General features: G+C 43.0%; 1 protein-coding gene across 1 annotated transcript in view; it reads right to left on the bottom strand.

Moving 5' to 3' along the window:
• Positions 1-18,604, bottom strand: part of LOC110322134 (glutathione S-transferase A3) — a 28,563-nt gene extending 9,959 nt beyond the window's left edge. Inside the window, exons 1-3 of the mRNA XM_029539408.1 lie at positions 18,535-18,604; positions 8,424-8,531; positions 1,009-1,060 (exon numbers count right to left, since the gene is read on the bottom strand). Coding sequence (XP_029395268.1) covers positions 1,009-1,060; positions 8,424-8,510 — 139 coding nt within the window. The 5' untranslated portion in view covers positions 8,511-8,531; positions 18,535-18,604. The remainder of the gene's footprint in view (positions 1-1,008; positions 1,061-8,423; positions 8,532-18,534) is intronic.
• Between the last annotated feature and the right edge of the window lie 2,534 nt (positions 18,605-21,138).

Genomic DNA, 21,138 nt, shown 5'->3' with positions numbered 1-21,138 from the left:
GGGAAGAGAGGCCCCTTGGTCTTGCAAACTTTATATGACCCAGCACAAGGCAAGGCCTGGGCCAAGTAGTGGGAGTGGGTGGGTAGGGGAGCAGAGGTCGGGGGAGGGTATAGGAAACTTTCGGGATAGCATTTGAAATGTAAATAAAGAAAATAATAATAATAATAATAATAAAAAGAACTCAAGGTCAGTGATTGATATATTTGCTCTTGGCATCCAGTGAGTTGTATGTTAACTGCAATGAGCATATGGAAGCAGAGCTGGGACACCCGTGGGGCCCTGGGGATGGTTTCTCAGGAGACAGAAAGAGCTTCTCAGCTCCTTAAACCGAGAGATTTTCAGATCTGTTCATAGAGAAGACCCATGACTTAAACTTACTACCTTTTTAACAGTGAACACTACAATTACCTGTAGGGAGTTGGTCTGGTGCTGCTATGTATTCAGATGCTAAATACTGGCCGCTGAGACCAGGTCCCAGTCCTCCAGGAGATCTTCAAGTACAAATGATGCTATGTAAACCTTGCCCCACAAAGATGCCTACAGCCAAGGCTGGGCAGAAGAGAGGGGTAGAGTGAAGTTTCCAGGATTTGGGATCTGAGGTAGGGACCATGAGGGAGGGAGAGGAAAAGGAAGGGAGTCACCACCAGGTCGGTGAATGGTGAACAAACACATCGACATGTGGGCCATGGATAGAGTAGGCAGATCCCAGGCAGAGCAAGGCAAGTGATATCTCAGGGATCACCACAGGATGTAGGCAATAGTATAGAGGGTTGATACCTGCCCAGCTCTAGTGTTTTTAAGCTTCTTATAATACTACAGGCTTCTTGTCTTTTATCTGGGAACAATATGGCGTGAAGTGGGGTAGAAACCCCCTGATACTTAAATAATGTGGTGTAGCAGCCCCCCGTAATAATAATAACCACAACCTTACATAGGTACTGACTTCAGATTAAATGCTTATAGCTTCCACCGGAACCTCCCTCAGGAACATTTACATCTGTTTCTTACCACTTCGTAACCTTGCCAGGTCATCCCGAGTTTTCAGAAATTTTTCTTCAAACTAGAAAACAGAAAGAATAAACGAGTCTTTATTAATTAAGTTCATTGTGCTCCAGGATTTTCACTTTTATAGATAATATGAAAAAAACATTTTTTTTTTTAAAGTTTGGTACACATGTGAAATTGAAAAGGTCAGGCTCAGGAACTTTGGAAAGGTCATGAAACACTCGCCCCTGCAGAAGGGAGAGGCTAATTAACATTTCTCAGACCACAGAGTGGGAACCAACCTGACCTACGGGTGGGGACTCATTCCACAGGCTCACCATCCGACAAAGGAAGTCCTTGTCACCTCATTTCCTAAAGACCAATCAGTTTAAAGAGCACACTGTTCCTCCAATCATATTGTGCCTAGTTGCTGATGCTCTATTCCGCCCCTAGAAACCATAAAAAAAACCCTCCTCAAATGGGTTCTGAGGGTTGCCACCTCTCCTTTGGGTCTGGGATGACCCCAGTGCACTGGAACAATAAATTCCTCTTGCTTTTTGCATCTTTCCCAGCTCCATGTGGTTCACTCAGGGGGTCCCTGGTAAGCTAAGGCTTCTTGGAGTCTTACAAGCTCAGCTTGATTGATGGAAATTTATAGCAGATATTTTAAAGAAAGGAGCTGTGGTTACAACTCTTGGGTTTCAGACCCTGGAAAGGTGGCTATTTAACAAATCAAAGGGGACCTGGCCTCTAGTTTCTCCCAGCATCCCTCAGTCCTTTGCTGTTACAGGGTGTGGCTGGCATACCCTCTGCCCTAAACTTTCCAGCCCAGTGGCTGGGCTTCCCCTCCCCCTAGAGGCCTACATCTCCCTCTCCCTCCCCTTCCTCTTCCCTCCTTCCTTCCTCCCTTCCCTTCCTCCCCCTGCCCTGCTGCTTGCTGTCCATGCTGTCTCTTTCTTCTCCCCCACCTCAGTCTCCCTGTCTTCGTGGTGATTGATTTTTTTTTTTTTTTTTGGCCTTTGTTCCTTGAGAGTGGTGAACCCACTTGAGAGCTGCCCCACAAATAACCTGCCCCTTTTTACTTTTAATTTGGTTTGAAATGGCTTACTTGGTGGGCAGAGAAAACCAATTATTTTGTTGTGGTAGACCAGGGAGGGAGGAGTTAAGCCCCTAGTCCACGTGGGGACTGAGGACCTCTCCTTCCCCCTCTCTTTCTCTCTGCTTGATGTGATCAACCTTTCACTAGGTAAGTTATCCTTTCCTAGCAGCCTAAGAAGCACCAGGTACTTCTGGGTCTAAGAACCCCAGGACCCCTTGCCAAGCTGAGATGTGCCAGGGCAAGCCTATTCTGGAACAAAGAGGATCTTTGTTCAGGAGCCTTAGGACCCAAAGACATCTAACCCAGGGCAAACCCCTCTCCTCCACTCCAGGCCACCAGGTAGGACGCCATGTTCGAAGTCCTCCCTCGGGTTTTTCCACCACAGTGGTTGCTCAAACCAAGCTGCCGATCTGACCTTCCTGAGGCATGCACTTATCATTTGTCTGTAAATTTGAATTCAAATTCTAGAGCCCACTTTATGTCTGCCACATGGTACTGGCTCCGGCAGCCTCTCCTCGTGGACTTTGCCATTGGCTTTCTGGTGCCTGTGCTAAGCTAAGCACACACCCGCTCTCTTCCCACATGAACTCAGATTTTATACAACCGCTTGGCTAAATTCAAAGGCCAGAAATTGGCATACCTGATTTCCAAATTCCCACTGCCGTGGACAAACGATTCATAAATATCTTATGTCTACACACTCTCAGATTCTCTTATCTCCAAGATTCCAACTCCCCACTCTTAAAAAGTCTTATCTCCTGATTTCTTTGTACTCTGCTCTCAAAAAAACATCTTAAGATTATGCTGTAAATTCTTATCTAAGGATTTGTACGTTACCGTTAGGTATGGTTTAAAATGTATATAATCTGCAACAAAATTTGACTTTAAACTTATAACAAAAGGCTTAGAGTTAAAATGTATACAAGAGTGTTTGTATACATGGGTGTTTATATACATGGGTGTTTGTATACATGGGTGTTTGTATATGTGCTTCAACTCTTGTATAGGGTATATGTGCATGTAATGTGAATATAACTCATTTAAAAAGATATAGAGATGATAGCTAGATTAGGAAAACAAATGTTTTAAATAGCAACCATGTCAGCCACATGGTTGACAACCTGCCATGTGACTTTGCCATTTTAAGATGACCACACTACATAAAACAACAATCATAACACTTCTTTGTCATAATGAACTGTTCATTAAGGTATCTCCTTTTAGACTAAGAAAGCAACAAGTCTCAAATATTTTAAGTTGGTATGGCCTTTTGTGTGATGATGGTAGAAATTTAAGGTTATATTTGCCACAACACTCTCTATAAATGATTCAACTCTAATTTAGAATATTCTGTATGAAATTTCATGACTTTGCTAATGATTCAGCACTGACTGCTAGAAAATTTAGATAAGTAGCAACATATGTTAAATGAATAAGGTATATTAAATAATCAAGATCTATAAACTCCTGAGGTCTAATATATTCATAGGAATATTTATCTAGCTTGTCTGTCCTTTAAGCCTTACCTGTTTAAATATTGTAATTACACATTTTATTTTTGAGCTAGGCGTGGCGGTACAAGCCTTTAATCCCAGTCTATAGATCAAGTTCCAGGACAGCCAGGGCTGTTACACAGAGAAACCCTGTCTTATAAAAACAAACAAACAAAAGGCTTATTTTGATACTAAAAGGGCTTCAATTCAAAATCATGATTTTTAAAGCTAAAACCTAATAGGGCAAAACCTAAATTCCTAGTCTTATGAAAGCTACTAAATTATTGTAAACTGTTAATAATAATTAAGAAATGCAAGTCAGGCCAGGCAGTGGTGGTGCACACCTTTAATCCCAGCACTCCCGAGGCGGATTTCTGAGTTCGAGGCCAGCCTGGTATACCGAGTGAGTCCCAGGACAGCCAGGGCTACACAGAGAAACCCTGTCTCAAAAAAAAAAAAAAAAAAAAAAAAAAAAGAAGAAGAAGAAGAAGAAGAAGAAATTAGTAGTCAGTCACCTTATAAATGATAAAATCCTTTAATATGTTGAGAACTATATCTGTAATCATGCTAAGTACTATGTAATTAATTATAGGAATAAGCCTTATTTAGCCTCCTGTGTATGTATATTTTCAAGGTTAAGACTAGTATGGGTAACTAGATAAAAGTTTGTCTAGTCAAATACACTTTAAACAGATAGATGGCCTTAAAAAACTTCAGAGATGTGTAGAATATGGCATTTCAAATGTATACTAAAAAACCTCTCTGTGACAGACATGGCAGCTTCTGATAGCGCCTCCGATCTCCAGAGAAGATGGGAGCAGGAGGGCCTACACCTAAAGCTTGCTTCAAACTCAGAAAAGCTGGACCCTGAGCAACACACTGCCCTTTGTCTCCCTCGACTGTTAACAGCACAGTGTCCAAACTATGGACAGGCAGGGCACTGGGGAGTTGACTGAAACCGTATAAAAACTCGTCAAATGTGCACCAGGGGTGACCGCCTCTCCTTTGTGTCCGGGATGACCCCAGTGCACTGGAACAATAAATTCCTCTTGCTTTTCGCATTGATCCTGGTGGCTCCATATGGTTCACTCAGAGGGTCTCTGCTAAGCTAAGGCTCCCCTGAGTCTTACAATGTCACCTCTCCTAGCATCATTCCTATGTCAGTGACTAAGACATGAGCTACGGAACACCAGTGGCAGGGAAATGCTGCTCTTTTCTTCTGGTTATGCATTTGTCATATTTCATCTGATTCCAAGTGGGATTAGAAGGAACTTTGTGCATCTCCAGACTGGAATAGGGCAGGAGCCTGTGTCTAACATCCTGCCAATAGGCTTCTGCTGTACTTAACAACACTTATGTCCGAAGGAGCCCTGCTGTGGGTGAAGCACTTCCTGTTTGCTCCCCTAGTGTTGTAAGTAAAGTTGTTCCTCCTGGAAAACGGGAACACAATTATATCAAATTCCCAATTTAAGAAGGAATTAATGTCTCTACATTCTTTTTTGTTATTAAATCCTATGAGTTCTGACATGGCTCTGTGAGATGGGTGTGTCCTTCTGAATGTATTAGATTCCTTACATCAGCTTGGTACCCTAATGTACAGCATGCATTTACTTACAATATCTGTTTTGGGTTGATCTCAAGACTAAATCACTAAAGCAGAGGAACCACCCATAAAACCACCAGTTTTATATTATGTGCTCAGTAGACCTAAGACAGCACTAGGCTTCTAAAAGACGGGTATGCATATATAAATGGACATCATCTTTTAACTCAGAGGGAAAAGTGATTGTTTATTTTGGATCTAAATTTGTGTGTCCATGGCCTGAAAATGTAGATTTAGATTACACCAAGTTCAATTGTTCCAACATGGAAGCAGTTTCATGAGCTTTTGGTGGTAGCAGAGCAAAGAAGTCACAAGTCAAGGCATTTTTTAAAACACAGATTGCTGGAAACATTACAAAGGTGGTTATGGGGTTATGGTCAGGTCAAGGGGAGGGGTCTCCACTATAGGCCTCAGATGCTATCTGATAATGTTTTCGGCCCTTGGTGTAGAATCAGCTTTTGTTAAGTCAGTACATTCCTAACTTTCCATCTACTTATGGGATATTAAGGCTGATACAGAGGTGGACAAAGAATGCCTTCTTAGGGTGTTCAAGGTTATCCAAGATAGATAGTAATTAGCTTCTGGGTCTGTGACAGCCAAACACTTCTTAAGTTTTAATCAGCTTTTTCAGATTTAGCTTTTTTTCAGAAATTCTTGTTCCCAGGTACCTTTTGGTGTTTCCTTCCCCCAGCCTTGAGTAGGCCTAACAGACCTTGAGTGCTTGCCACTATGGGTTTTACAACCTAGGCAGAGTCCTCTGGCCTAGCTGCATTTGCAAGTTCTAATTTCCTACAGGACCTTGAGGAATAGACTGCTCCCTAAGCTTGCTTTGCAACACAATCCAGCTGAAACAAAGGATGGGTCTGTGGACTCTCCCTATATAAACACAGTGCTGAATATTAAAGCTGAGGGGGCAGGAGAAGCTCAGGTAAAAGACAGGACCTCATATGAGTGGCTAGCTTTCTTACCACTACCTCCCAAGGACAAGACCTCTTGGCAGTTTTCTCAAGTTCTTTTCTCAGAAAATTGGTCACCCATTTGTGGAATCCTTCTGCCTTGAGAAAGCAGTGCTCAGCTGAATCACAAAGATCCCCACTAGATTGCTGTGCAAAAAGTGTGAAAAAGAATGCCTTTTAGCCCTGTAAAACACTTGATTCCCTCTTTCGTACTGTGAATGAAAAATTCCTAAATAGAAGCTGTGTCTCACTGTGAACCAAACACCTCTGGAAGGAGTCTGTCTGTAGACACCATTGCAACGCCAACGCTCTGGAGAGATTGGGATTTACAGGTTTGGAGTCTAATTCTTTTATCTTGGGCTAGCTTTAGCCTTGTGGAACAGCAATTCCTTGTTCCACCTTGTATCTAAACTAACATCTCATGATAATAAATAAAAACCTTTTAGAAGCTTTTAACACAGAACATCATGTGATAATAAATTTCTTCCAATATATTTTAAATTTGGCTTGACTTATTGCCTTCTTTGTTCTGTAAAACTATAAAAATCTTTTGGAAGTGCTTTCATGTTGGAGCACGGGTTTGGGGCATAACATACATCTCTGGTCCCTGGGCCATGTTAATTCACAGTGGATAGTTAGAACAAGCCATCTCTTATTCCTTTTAAGATGAGAGCTACGGATATTACAGTGACAATATGATGTCCAAGGGCAAGCATTATGTTTGTCTTTTATTGCCCAATATCTCCAGGACCCAGAAAAATAAATCTGACTCCTCTAGCTAATATGAATGAACATGTTTCAATCTTAACAGAGGGTTTGTTTGCATTGTCTCCTAGCCACCTCATCTGTTATATGTATTTTCAGTGTAATTAAGTTCATTTCCCAAGAGTGTATGCTTTAATCCTTTTATTGTTGATGTGTTGGGTGTGCATGAAAGTAAACAGAAACCTCTGAGGTTCCTCTTTGTGCCCCTCACTTCCAATAGTCAAGGCAAGAGACTTTCACCTGTAATCCCATCCATACCTCTTTTCTCATTCCTTCTATTGAAGGAAGTCTCAGATTCCACGTACATTCACACCCTCTATACCAACGCTGGGTCTATCACACACCATGCGAAGGTGCNCTCATAGCTTATAGCAGAATTGCAGTTAGTACTGCATAGAGAATGTATAGATTAAAAACAAGGCAAGAGGAGAGGAACCATAGTGGAACATTTAGAAATAATGGCAGAAACATTCCTTTAAAGCTGAAAACGTGATCTCAACATGGACGCATCTCTCACTTGTAGAGAGAAATATCATGCTCCATCTTCTGTTTTCAGGAATGTCAATCAAACTCAAGACAGACTGATATCTCTTCAGATGAGCCTCAGGCAAACTCCTCAACAGCTGTTCCAGAAGGAGGCACAGCCCTCAGAGGAGACAGCGATTGGTCCAGGGCATCANCCCAGAACTTCCCAGAGCAGCAAGAGGTGGCGGAGGACAATTGTGACCCTGACCATCCAGACCACAATTAGGCCAAGGATAAAATTGTGAGTGTGTTTTCAACAACACACACACACACACACACACACAAAATGAAAAATAGACAATATTAGAAATATTTTCTTTTGACTGTACACTATGTACTCTTTCGTATTGCTATGACAAAAGCAATAAAATGTTAAAATGTTTTTAAAATGAAATGTGTGAAGTTCAACTTTTACCTTAAGATTAATTTATTTATTATTAATGTTCGTTTTGTTTGTTTAACTTAAAAGCCAGTAGACAGTGTTCATTTTTCTATTCTTTTTCTCAAATGGCATGTGTGTTTTTTGTCTTTTACAGATCCTTTACATCTATATAGAGTGTATAAATTTTGATAAATTACACATTTTGTTGTTTTGAAGATTTATTCTCTGCATATATGTGCATGTGTGTGAGTATGTATGTGTGTGTATGTGAATGAGTGAGTGTGCATGTGTGTGTGTATGTGAATGAGTATATTTGTGTTTGTGTGTGTGTGTGAATGTGTGTGTGTGTGTGTGTGTGTGTGAGTGTGAGTGTGAGTGTGTGGTGTGAATTGCAGTCAGTTCCTCTGGAATTGCAGCAAGTGCTCTTAACTGCTGAGCTATCTCTCCAGCCCTTATTTTAATGTTAATGATCAATGATGAAAATAAGTGTAAATATATTAGGATAAATCTGTGAATCAATTAAGAGTTGGCAGTCTTTATCTTAGGACATTCAGTAAGATGCTTTGTCAGTTCATGTGAGGAAAGTGTTTCAGGTTCCACTCATGTCAGAACATACCTCCACACCAGCCGCAGCCAAGAGCCACCGGATAGGCTCCATTCTTCCCCTGCCATCAAAGTAGTGAAGGACTGGCTTCCCCGCCATGGCAGCAATTGCTTGAGTTTTCTAAACAGGGATGAAGCACACCATGCTCTTAAAAGTCTGTCCTATGCGGGTGTGTGAACAACAGCTGCTAATGGAAGAAGTATCTGCTTCTCTATGGCAGGGTGGAGACAATCCAGACCATGCTCCTTGGTCCAGATTAGAACATATCAGGAGCCACTCTCAGACTGCACCGAAACACTTTAGTGTCTCCATTGGTTAATATATGACTTTAAAAATAAAAAGATCATAGCTCAAGGTGGAAGATGATAATGTGTGGAAAACAAAGTACCAGCAAACTACAGTTTATTGTAGATCTCCAATGTCCCACCCATCCACCCCAATCGTTTTCTNTCTTCCTCCCTCTCTTGGTGAAGGTCTAACCCAGAGCTTTTCACAGGCTAGGCAAGCCCTGTATCCCTGAGCTACATCCCCAGCCCAGATCTCCTCTAACACATTGCCTTCAATACTCTCATATGGTCATATGAACTGCCTATTTCTCTATGTTTCAGTTAAGGAAACTGGACATCAGTATGTTTAAACAGTGTGCACAATCACACCGAAGTCAGTGATGGACAGGAAGAGTCCCAGAGATGCACAAAGACAAGAAGGACCTGCACCCTCATAAGCAAGCACATCAAACCCAGAGGACAGGGCTGACCCAGCACTGGCCACAGCAGCAGGCAGGTTCAGCCCGTTGGCTGCTAAGCTGCATTTGATCCAAAGCAGAGATTAGACTCTTGCAGACTCCTTGCTTCTGCATTTCAATGTGAAATCAAGGAAAAGAAGCATTGCCGAGTTCATTTTACAGAATATAGGACCAACATCAGGTCCAAAGGAGACCCTGTTTCCCCCAGTTCCTGTGGGTAGACAAATGACAGCATTCCCCAGGAACCTGGGAAGTCTGAAACAGGTTCCTCCGAAATCCCAACTAAAGGAGCCATTTCCCTTACCACTGGCAGAAAGTTATCTGTGGTTCCTGAAACCATGCTGGCCTCCCTCACTAGCACCAGTACCTGCTACGCATTACAGCATGCACATTAGCAGCCTTATCCTTCTTACCCCTACCCTAAACTTTCCCAGCATATGGGCTTCCCAAACCCCAGCCACTTACTCTCATTATAACCCTGCTGTGTTGGGCATGTTCCCTCTTTTACCCACACTCTCTTTATCTTCCTCTCTCTGTCTGCCTCCTCCAGCCCCTTATGCTCTCCAAAAGGAGCTCACCCCATCCCCGCCCCCCCCCCCATTCCTGCTTTTATGGCCATGTCCAGTCTGGTGGCTATGTTCAGGCTACGATGTTCTGTCTTTGCTATGGACTCTGATGTCCTCTCTCATATCTAAAATAAAAACCAGTCCCTTACCCATATCATGGAGTAGTCATATCTTCAGTTTATCTGGTTGTTAACAACACCAAAGGGGGTATAAATGGGCCAATTCCAATGCGTTGTGCCACTCCTAACTGAACTGGGCTACTGGGTAGAACTCTCCTAAGGAGTGGATCGTTTGCTTCTCCAGGCTTTTGCCCCCCCGACCCCCATCATAGTCAGCTCCAGAGTTTAGAACTGCCCTCTTAGCTGGTTCTTTCCTCCACCTGCTCTCTCCTGGACAATGTCACCTTGGAGTTGCTTGCTCTGGCTCTGTTGGTTCCTGGAAACTACTACTAGGATCTTAGTGCTGCTGACCCCTCACTCTGCCCCCTTCTGAAGCTTACACTGTTTCTACAAAAGTCACAACTGGGACAAGCAAATCCTCTTGCCCAACTGGGATCTCATTATATGAGAAGGGACGCCTCTCCTTTGTGATCTGGAGGTATAGGGTTTCCTTTGGACCTGACACCAAGCTAAAGGTTTTCCATGTCTGCCACACTGGGCATCCTCATCCGTTTATTGTCATGTTCTCCTAATAAATAAGTCACCGAATGGGACCCTTAACAATTATATTCATTGTACAGCTGTAGAGTTGGGTTTCTAGAGAAGTCTACATAAAATAAACTGCTGTTCTTCCAGTTACTCTTCTATTCAAAACCACGTCTAGGCTTTATTAACTACTGCATGATGGTTTGAACATGGTTGACCCAGGGAGTGGCACGATTAGGAGGCATGGCTTTGTTGGAGTAGATGTGGCCTTGTTGAAGGAAGTGTGTCAGTATGGACATGGGCTTTTAGACACTCGTCCTAGCTTCTGGGAAGGCAGTATTCTCCTGTTTGCCTTTGGAACAAGATTTAGAACTCTCAGCTCCTCCTACACCACGCCTATCTGGACACTGCCATGCTCCCTGCCTTGATGATAATGGACTGAACCTCTGAACCTGTAAGCCAGCCCTGATTAAATAATGTTCTCATAAGACTTGCTTTGGTCATGGTCTCTGTTCACAGCAGTAAAACCCTAACCAAGACATACGGTATTAGTTGTTTATTTTATTTTTTTAATACTAGTGGAAACCTCTAGGTAGGTTATGAAATCTGATTCTTTTGATGAACTGGAAAAAGGATAAGACATACCAGAGTTCAGAAAGCGTTAAGAAGATGGATGGGATTTTAGTTTCAGTGTGTGTGCTGTTATATGCAGGTCTGTATGCTCATTTGATCAGTGTGAATAAATTAAGAGGTCTTGACTGAGTCAAGTAAGGATATTTGACAGTTCCCCATCTCAGGATGCTTGGAGGTAGGACACAGCAAAGAAATAGAGGATAAAACGCAATGGCTTCTGGGATAGATGACCAGTGAGATCATGGGTGTAATCAGATGTCTCAAAATAACAAATAAAAATACAAGCAAACAAAAACAACATGAAAAAAAATGTTCAAAAGCCGGGCGTGGTGGCATATGTACATACGCCTTTAATCCCAGCACTTGGGAGGCAGAGGCAGGCGGATTTCTGAGTTCAAGGCCAGCCTGGTCTGCAAAGTGAGTTCCAGGACAGCCAGGGCTACACAGAAAAACCCTGTTTCGAAAAACCAAAAGAGAGAGAGAGAGAGAGAGAGAGAGAGAGAGAGAGAGAGAGAGAGAGAGAGAGAGAAAAGTTTGAAAAAAAAATAGGCTTCTTTTGAAATGAACAAACCTACACTGCTTCCAGGAGTAAATTAAAGAATTTACATCTCCAGTGAATACTAGATAAGGGATACCTTCAGAGATAGAAGGATTACAGAGTAAGTCCTTCCAGCTTTAGAGGTATGTGAACTCAATAGGTTTCTAAATCTGAGTCTCACTTTCTCTTCTAACTATAGAGTCAATCACACTCTCCCTCTGGAAGCTAATGAGCAACACAATAAATTAATACACATAACATTCATAACAGAGACATTGCACAAGCATGTTCACCGTCGCCTCAGTTCCTGAGAGACTAGTGTGTGTCTGAACACGTCAGCCATCCTAGCTGAAGCAACTGTGATATACCAGGGAATGATGACTGTTTGATTTGGTCCTTTCTCTCTAAGGGTCTAAAGATACCCATATGCCATGTGGAGACCTGCCAGAGCAGAATGTGTTCAGCAGTAACTTCACATATGTGTTTTAGAAACCTCAGTCCATGAATCCTTTTTCAGATGATCAAGCAAATATGAACCATAATTGAGCAAGTGAGCTAAGAGGCTGGGGACCCTAACTGTCCTGTGTTGGGATTGTGGAGCCACTGGCCAGGTACAGAAGGTTTTGGAAGTTTGGCATGTCTCCCTTCCGCTCTTCAGGGCCACATCTCACTCAAACATTACTTGCATATCTCGCCAGCCTGCTCCTCTAAAATGTCTATTCATTTTGTTCTAGGCTCTCCTGAGGTGTCCAGCGGTGTCTGGGATGCCAGAGACTGAGAACTTGTTATGTCTGGCCTTCTTGAGGCCCAGAGACATAGGACTGCCCCTTGTCCACCCCCACCCCCACCCCACCCCACCCCCGCAGGCTGGATCCATAGCTTCCCACAGCCAGACAACCTCCCGGGGCCCTGTGGAAAGCATGCGGTAGTCCTCCCGCATCTGCCTGCTGGGATACGGATTTTCTCCCACTCTCTTTATTCCCCCACACCCACTGACCCGCAGTTACCTGCACAAAATCAAGCTGGTTAAAAATTCTAGTACTGGGGGTAGGAGAGTCGAGTGATCTATCCCTAATTAAAGAGCTATTGACAGCTCATGGCAGATGAGGCAGGAACAGTGCAGTACCTTCCTCTACAGGGTAGGGAGTGGAAGTGCCCTTGGATGGTTCCATATCCATTTAGGCAAAACTAATGGGTTTTATTATTTGGGCAAAACTAATTGGACTCGGTAGAAAAACAAGAAGATGACAGGAAGTTGGGAGGGTGATGTGTTTGAGAGAGGAAACAATGGTGCTGGATGGAGAGAGGAAGGGGGTGAGAAATGAACATGTCCAGGATATCTTGCACATATAATGAAAGGATGCACATGAAATAAAAGAGTCACTGGTTAAAGATGGTTTTAGTATAGATTTAACTAGAGAGACAGAGAATGGGAAGGGGAGAAGGAGGGAGAGAGTGGGAGGGAGGGAGAGAAAGGTGAATGGAGGGAGGAGGATGACTATTTGGGGCAAGGAAGGACAGTAACAGAACAGAGAGGGCAAAAGGGTAGCAGAAATAAATATGGTCCAAGTATAATGAGATACTCGATTGAAAATATCTTAATGAATTCAGTTACTTTATATAGTTACTGTAGACTCTACTTTTCTGAAAAAGGAAGTAATAATTGTATATACCCAACTATGGGCAGATAGATAGATAGATAGATAGATAGATAGATAGATAGATAGATAGATAGATAGATAGATAGACAGATCTGTTAGCTATTCACATAGTGGTGTTAGATTTGAGTTATAATTATCTGTAAAGGATTTAAAGGTTAGGCAACATGTTTAGGCATGCTTAGTTTTATACAAAGATTCCCTCCCCCAACCCCAACCCCCACCCCCGCCAATAAACTAGATTATGTGTGGTTATCAGAGATCTTCCACTGGTATGTGGTTTATAAAGCATATTGTACTAGGTTTTAGAACTGATAAGATAGAACACAAGTCAAAAAAGGTCAATGATCAAGACACTTTGCTTTGGCTATAAACATAATTCATAATCTTTAATCTCAGCCAGTAGAGGTGAGGAGCTCATTTTTCATCCTCATGTCTAATTTTCTTTGTCTTGCCTCATCCATCACAATTCACAGTTGCACATTGGTTTCTTCTATACACAAAGCAACTCTAGCATAAGTGTTGAGTAAACGGTCCAAGCAACTTCTAGGTGATAAAACGCACCAATCCCTGAGCATAAAAATAGCCAGTCCCTGAGCACGGAATTCCACCAATCCCTGGATTTGCACCATACTTGGGACTTGAGATCATATCAATCCCCACCTTGGAAATCTCCACCCTGGAATATTCCAACCCTAAGAAACCCTAAATAAAATCTGTCTCTTGTTCAGTTCCCTGTTCAGTACCCTGGAGCAGGGGCAGCCACCCTCTTGAATCTCTCGAAGTAACTCTCTTGTGTGAGGTTTTATGTGCAGTGTGACTTTGTGTTATTCCTTAGTTCACTACTGCTAGGACACCATTCCCTTCAAGACTGCAACATTCCTCTAGGGAGACCTTTTCCCTCAGGACTATGTTACTTCCCTGGTGGACCTTCCCCCTCAGAGCTGTAACAACTCCATTGGGAAAGCCCTTTTCCCCTCAGAGCTATAACACTTACATTGTGCTATACCTCAAGTAGGTTCTCCTGGCGCCCCCTCTGCAGCTTGGAGTCTAAATCTCTCTGGGACTCTATCCCTCATCTCCAGTCCACCTGCAACAACAGACTCACCTTCTGGCTCACTGATCACTTGGCCCCCCATCCACCAGGAGCAATTCAGTAAGATCCCCCTTCGGTTGGGCATAAAAGCTTTCCTGAGTCTGAGGAAGTAATTGTTGAGCATCTGACACTCCTCTGGTACCCTCAGAGGTATCCCTAGCATTCTAGTTAAGGCTATGGCTGTCCCCCCTTTACCTGACCCTGACCTTCCCCCTAACTCTGGAACTGCAATCCTGCAGTTTCCTTAGGTCCAACCAGGCTGTTTTTGCCTTGTCCTGCCCTTTTCTTCTGCCTCCCTTTCAGAGCTGGCAATAATCTCACAGATCCTCTAGAGTCCATTCCATATCCTTCCCTTAGACTTGGTATTTTATCCTCATGTCTGGCTTCCATAAAAGCCCTAGTACCAGGCACGTGTCTCTGCTTGGGCTTAGCCAGGCTGAACCCCTAAGTGGTGATGATCCACTCAAAGGCTCATGACTTCCTCCACTGCTCTGAGTCCTGGGGGTGTCCACAAACACAGGCTGTTTTCTTCCCGCCCTCTCGTCTATAGGACCCTTTCCCTTCCCCTTGGGATGCATTTTAGAAACCTCCAGCCTCTTCACATGGCACCCGACCTGAAGGGCTCCAATTTTATTTGCTTTTGCAATTGAATCTGGCCTTAGATAATCTACCGTTTAGATAATCAATCCAAAATGTTGCCTAATGACATCCTAGGTCTCAATGTTATTCTGGACCTCTACAAATACTGTGAGTGATAAGGGAATCCATCAACGTAATCCACTACATAAACAAACTCAAAGACAAAAATCACGTGATAAGGGAAATGGAAAGAAATTCCCTATTCCCTATATTCAAACTTTGACTTTTCTCCATTCCAAGGCATGTTTATGGTCTTCCTGCAAACACACACACACACACACACACACACACACACACACACACACACACTGCTAGCTAGTGAGTCTCTCTGCTCCCTGCACTGTCCTATGTTGCCAGAGCTCATTTTTTTCTATCTTTAAGCTTTACTTACTCTCATTTTACTGAGTTTGGTCTTATAGGGACTCGGGTGTCTTTAGGAGTGAGCGACAGTATACTGTTGTCATACACTCTTTCTCTTCACCATCCTTACAGGGATTTCTTATTTTCCTCTCTTAGAACTCAAGGATACCTTATTTTCCAGTCCTCTAGATCCTCAGTCACAAAATATCTTTGTCTTTACTTAGACTAATCTGGACTCTCGCCTCTCAACCCTGCTCACAGGGACTGCTCACATCTATTTGGCCAAGCTCTAGCCTCTGGCTTATTCTTTTTGTCGCTTCCTAAACCCAAACGTATAAAATATCATTGTAGTCCATCTCTGCAAATTAGCCAGGACAAGATCTTACAAAATTTTGTATCTGGCAAGGGATAAAAGGGCCTCACCCTCTAAGGTCCAGGTGTCCACCCCTCAGGATTCTTATCTGGGATTAATTATTACCCCAGCTCACAAGGTCAACAGCCTAGATGGAAAACACTTAATCTATTCTCTCATGGTCCCCACCACCAAGGATACAATTCTGTCCTTCCTAGGGATGACTAGCTTCTCAGGCTCTTGGATTCTTTCCTTCTTTTTTCCCACCCTCCCCTAGATAAGGCAGCTCTTGGCCCCTCGTACAAACCCCTTCTTGCACCCATCATTAAACCCTTTTGTAAGCTTCTAAAGGATGCTTTCTAGGCCCCAGCTCCACATCTTCCAGATTTGGCTCACCCCTTCTCAGTCCATGTCATAGAGAAGGAGGGATAAGTCCTGTGGTCCTGGACCACCAACCAAGACCGTCCTTGGCCCCCATAACATATTTATCAAAAAACTGATCATACTATACAATGATGGGTGCCTTGCCTGCATGCCCTGGCCATAGCCAAACTGCTTATCTAATTTAAAAAAAAAAAAAAAGGTTAACCTTCAGGTCACCCACTATCATCTTTTCCTCAGCTATACCACCGCCTAACATACAAGGGTCTTCCAACACTCCCTCCTGACTTCTCTCTTTTCAGGTAGAGGATGCTACACTTACTTACCTTTCAACCATGCCTATGTCTCATCATTTCAAACTGACTCAAGATGCTGATGGACTCTCTTAAGGTGTGCACAGATCATTTGTTGCCACTGGATTCTGCCATCCTATCTGTTTCCAAATTCTAGAGTCTCTCTTCATCCATGTCATCTTTCCACTCTCTCTAACCATCCATCCTTCCCCACCTACTCAATAAGTCTCCTGTCTTTGGCTCCTGGAGCCTGCTACTCCGTAGCCCTACTAATTGGGCAAGTTACTAAGATATTTTTCTCTCCCACTATTCCTCTCTGCCTAATGGAACCCTCCCTATTTCCTTGCCTCCTCCCCTAAAGAGCTGCCTGCTAAGTCCCACAGTTTCCCTAAGCCCTTCTTCCTGTCTCTCAGCTCCCACTGGGAACTTATAGACACTCATTCTCTCAGGTCATTTTGTGACCCTTCTTCTCTTCCTCCATGGACTCAAATTTTATTAAAGCCTCTCTCTATTACTACAAACAGCTTGAACTCAGCACAATTCAATGGCCAAAACTGCCAAGGCCAGGTTTTAATGGTGGCAACTTCTGTCACTGTGCAAACAACGAATCTAAAAATCTTTTATGTCTAAACTTGTGCCTTCTTCTCTATGCCTCCTATCTACACCTGTTAGGGGTAGCTTTTACATATAGATGTTTATTTTCCAAGAGGCTCTCCCCTCTAACCAACAGCCCTTCCAAACAGTGTCGGTGAATTGCTCTATCAGGCTGTCAAAGGCCAACTCAGTACTGTATCCATCTCTCTCTCACTCCCGTTTTCTCTATGATCAAAAGGAACACTACTGTAAAAAGTGGTCAGAAACTTAAAGAGGTTACCCAAGTTGGTCTTACAAATACCATGGGACAAATCTGGGCTGTCCTAATTGCAGATCAGCTACTAAATAACACCCTGGCTGGCCACTTTGGAGGATGTTGGTTGTGTGCCCCTTCTGGATCAAACTCATAATCATCATTTGTAGCCTCACCCATTGGCTTATCACACTCTGCACCCTGCCGAAATCACTACCACCCCTAGTTTCTCCGACACCTCTCTCACTGGACCCCTCAGGCCGTGATAACACCCTCACCCTGAGTGCTACCACCCAGCCCCTATGTCCAGAAGTTCACAAGCCCCTTCTTGTCTAGATTTCTAACCAGACCTTTATTCTGCTGCTATTATACAATGACCTGGCTACTGAGATAGAGATCTGTGACTATACTCTGATGGTGAAGACCAAGTTTGCCTTAAGAACTTTGGCACCCCCAATCAGCAGAAAGTAGTTTAATGAGAATGTTGCCCCCTTCCTACCATTTGGTTGCAGAATAATAATAATAATAATAATAGTAATAGTAATAGTAATAATAATAATGTAGGGTAAATGGTATGAGCCCATTTCTGGAAGACAAAAGCTACCCAAACCCACCAGTACCTGAGCATGAAAACCTACCAATTCCCATGTGCAAAATTATTCCCACCAATCCTTGCGCTTGCTCCAAGCTCAGGACTTGAAATCTTACTAATCTTCACCCTGGAAATCTCCACCTTGGAAAACTCCTCCCTCAAAAGAATTTTCTCCTGTTCAGTTCTCACCCTAGCAGAGGTAGCCATCTTCTTATATCCCTCCCAATAAATCTCCAGTGTGAGGTTTGATGTGCAGTGTGACTCTGTGGTATCACTTGGCTCCCAAATGCTGGGATGCCTTTCCCTTCAGAGCTGCAACATTTCCATAGGGGGAACCTTTTCCCTCAGAGTTATAGCACTTGCATCAGGGAAACTCCACCCTCAGAGCTGTAACACACTAAGTCCCATGCTTCTCTTCCGTGGACATAATTGCAATTTGTCTAGACTATTACCTCCTATTGTCTACTTATGAGGTTAATTTGTCTCTTACCATTAAATTCTCATGTCTTAATCCTCTACTAAATCCTCAATCATTATCTAAATCCTTTATGTTTACATCTCTGTAACAATGTATCCAACGGAAATGGATTCAACAATTTTTAGACTGTTCTGAATGCAGCACACCTAGTCTGCATGCCAGTATAAAACAGATGTTTTCTTGTGCTAAATTATTTTCTAGGAACTTATAGGATGTGTGTGTGTGTGTGTGTGTGTGTGTGTGTGTGAGAGAGAGAGAGAGAGAGAGAGAGAGAGAGAGAGAGATTTGATTCAGCACTTACCTTGTTAAAAAGCTGTTCCCTCTAAAAATCTAGTTCTTACCATATGTAAGAGTTTTTGCTGTTTTGTAAGCTACTTATTAAATTTGAATACGCCCTTCCCAGTTAAGGGGAGACAATCCAATAAGGGAAAAGCTGCTCCCACAGTGGGCGGAGCTGCTCCAGAGGGCAGAAGTTTAGATAAGGGATTAGAGGAAAAATGCAAAGTCATGCCTGAGTTGCTAAAGAGTTGGTTAATGCATTTCTTCCTCAATGCCAATGGAAAGCTGGAAGAACCTGTTTCAAACAGATTTAACTCTTTGACTGTCAATGAGGATGGGTTAAATCAAGTGGGAAATCTCAGCTGGCAGATGCTATAAAGAGAGCTCTGGTGGCACCAGGGAGTACTTCTGTTGACTGGGCCACCAGGTAAGGCACAGAACAGATAGCTTGTTGGGAACAAGCGAAAGAACCTCATTCTAAGTACTACCAGTTTGGTTTCATTTACTCATAAGAAAAACATTAAATTCAAGGTCCCAGGCCCTAGGGACCTGGGAACTTCCCAGTAGCTGACCAGCTTCTGTTGTAAGGAAACAGTTGGCTGAGTCCAGACAGCTCAAGGACAGCTTCTCCAACTTGCTGGCAAGGTCAAACTAAGTTCATCTTCCCAGGCTCAGGAATCAACTCCACTCTTGATTAATGGACACTTCCTTGCTCAATCCCTTATGTCAAAATATGATTAGACAGTGCTATAGCCCACCTAGCACCCCATCTCTTTATGGTTTCATACTACAAATATGATGGGCAGCACCCCTTCAGGGTCGCAGTTCAGCTCACAAGTCTGGTCTGTGACCCTGACTGAGCAGTAGTGGCTTGATTACAATCAAATTTTTGTCAATTGCATTGGCCTGCTGTTTGAGTTATGTTGGATTTAAGCAGACCCCACAACAAGCTGAGTTTCAGATAGTGACTATTAATATGTCACAAATATTGAGGGAATGTGCTTATGCTAAAGAGAGATATTATCTTTGAACTTCACATTGACATGGCTGACCTAGATGTTACCTTTCCCGCCAAAGGCCTTTGCATGTGCTCTGTGTTCAGTTAGACTCCTCCACTCTCAGCTATTATTTCATTTTCTCAATTATTGTGTCCTGAATTATTTTTACATTGTATGTTTCGAGTGGTCTCATGGACTGTGGTATGTGTCAAGTCCCTATAAGTGGGCATAAAAGATGACCATAGATAGCATCAGTAAATTAATTTAGAATGTTTGCAACAATTTCTACCAAACACGAAAGAGGAATAGTACTTTTAAAACCCCCAAATACATTCCATCACTCAGATTGATAACTTGTCAGGTTTTTTCTCAACTATATTGTAGAGAAAGTTAAGTTTATCATGTGCCTTCCCTCCAAGTTAGACCCATGTCCAAACCCTAGGATCAAGCCCAAGTCAAATAAATAGAATTGAATTTGGAAAAAGGTCTTTACAGATGTTCTTAACTTGTGGAACTTGATATGAGTTCATCTTTAATAACCCACACACTTTCAACATGGTGGCAGGCACCTCAGTAGAAGCTGAGGTGGTGGAGAAGACACAGAGCTCAATACCATTTTCCACAGACATCTTTCTTCAATTAATTTCACATATATGGGTGTTTTTCCCACAGGGATTTCTGTGCACTACCTGTGTCTTTGGAGCCCACATAAGCAAGAGGTCATCAGCTCTCCCTGGACTGGCATTTTGGATGGCTGTGAACTGCCACGTGGATGCTGGGAATCAAACTCAGGTCTTCTAAAAGAGCAGCCAGTGCTCTCACACTGAACTATCTCTCCAGTACCCACAAAGATACCTTAACGACATTAATTTGCAGACATTCTTGTTTCTGTCCTGTACATTAAATTCTTACATGTATGGTCTTATGTCATCTAAGGTATGACAGTGTGTCAGATGCCAACACATAGGAATCTCTAAGTAGATAAGATGAAGTCATAGAAATGAGATGAAATTATGTCCAGGGAGGTGAGGTAGGAGTGCCCACTGTCAGGGTCCAGCCTTGACCAAGAATTGGAGTTCTTGACTGGAAGCAGGGATATCTGGAAGGCGCATAATAAATATACAGACTACTTCTTTGGGTACAAACTGACAGGCAATTCTTTCAAGGCTTAAAGTCTCTCTCCTTCTCTCTTTCCCCCCCTCTCTGGCTCATTCGCTCACGGCTTGAGGCTACACACACTCTGCATTCCCCTGCTCACCTTGCTTTTCTCCTGTGCAATCAACGTTTCCTGAACTCTCACACTTCTACACACCTCTGTGCATTCCCCCTTTACTCTCTCACGCACATCTCACACACATATCACTTTTCTTTCACTCACACACACTCACCATACATGCCTCACATTCTCTCCTCACTCACTCTTCACATGCTCTGTGTGTCTGTCTCTGTCTCTGTCTCTCTGTCTCTCTCTCTTCACTTGCTCTCCACATTCACCTCACATGCTCTCTCATTCTCTAGACTTTCTCTTGCCCAGGCTTTTATTGTTACTACAAAAGCAGGTTAAAAGAGAGGAAGATAGATAGAGAGAGAGAGAGAGAGAGAGAGAGAGAGAGAGAGAGAGAGAGAGA

This window comes from Mus pahari, chromosome 5 (genome assembly GCF_900095145.1).
Source record: "Mus pahari chromosome 5, PAHARI_EIJ_v1.1, whole genome shotgun sequence".
Lineage (NCBI taxonomy): Eukaryota > Metazoa > Chordata > Mammalia > Rodentia > Muridae > Mus > Mus pahari.
This window is presented reverse-complemented; position numbering and strand designations above follow the sequence as displayed.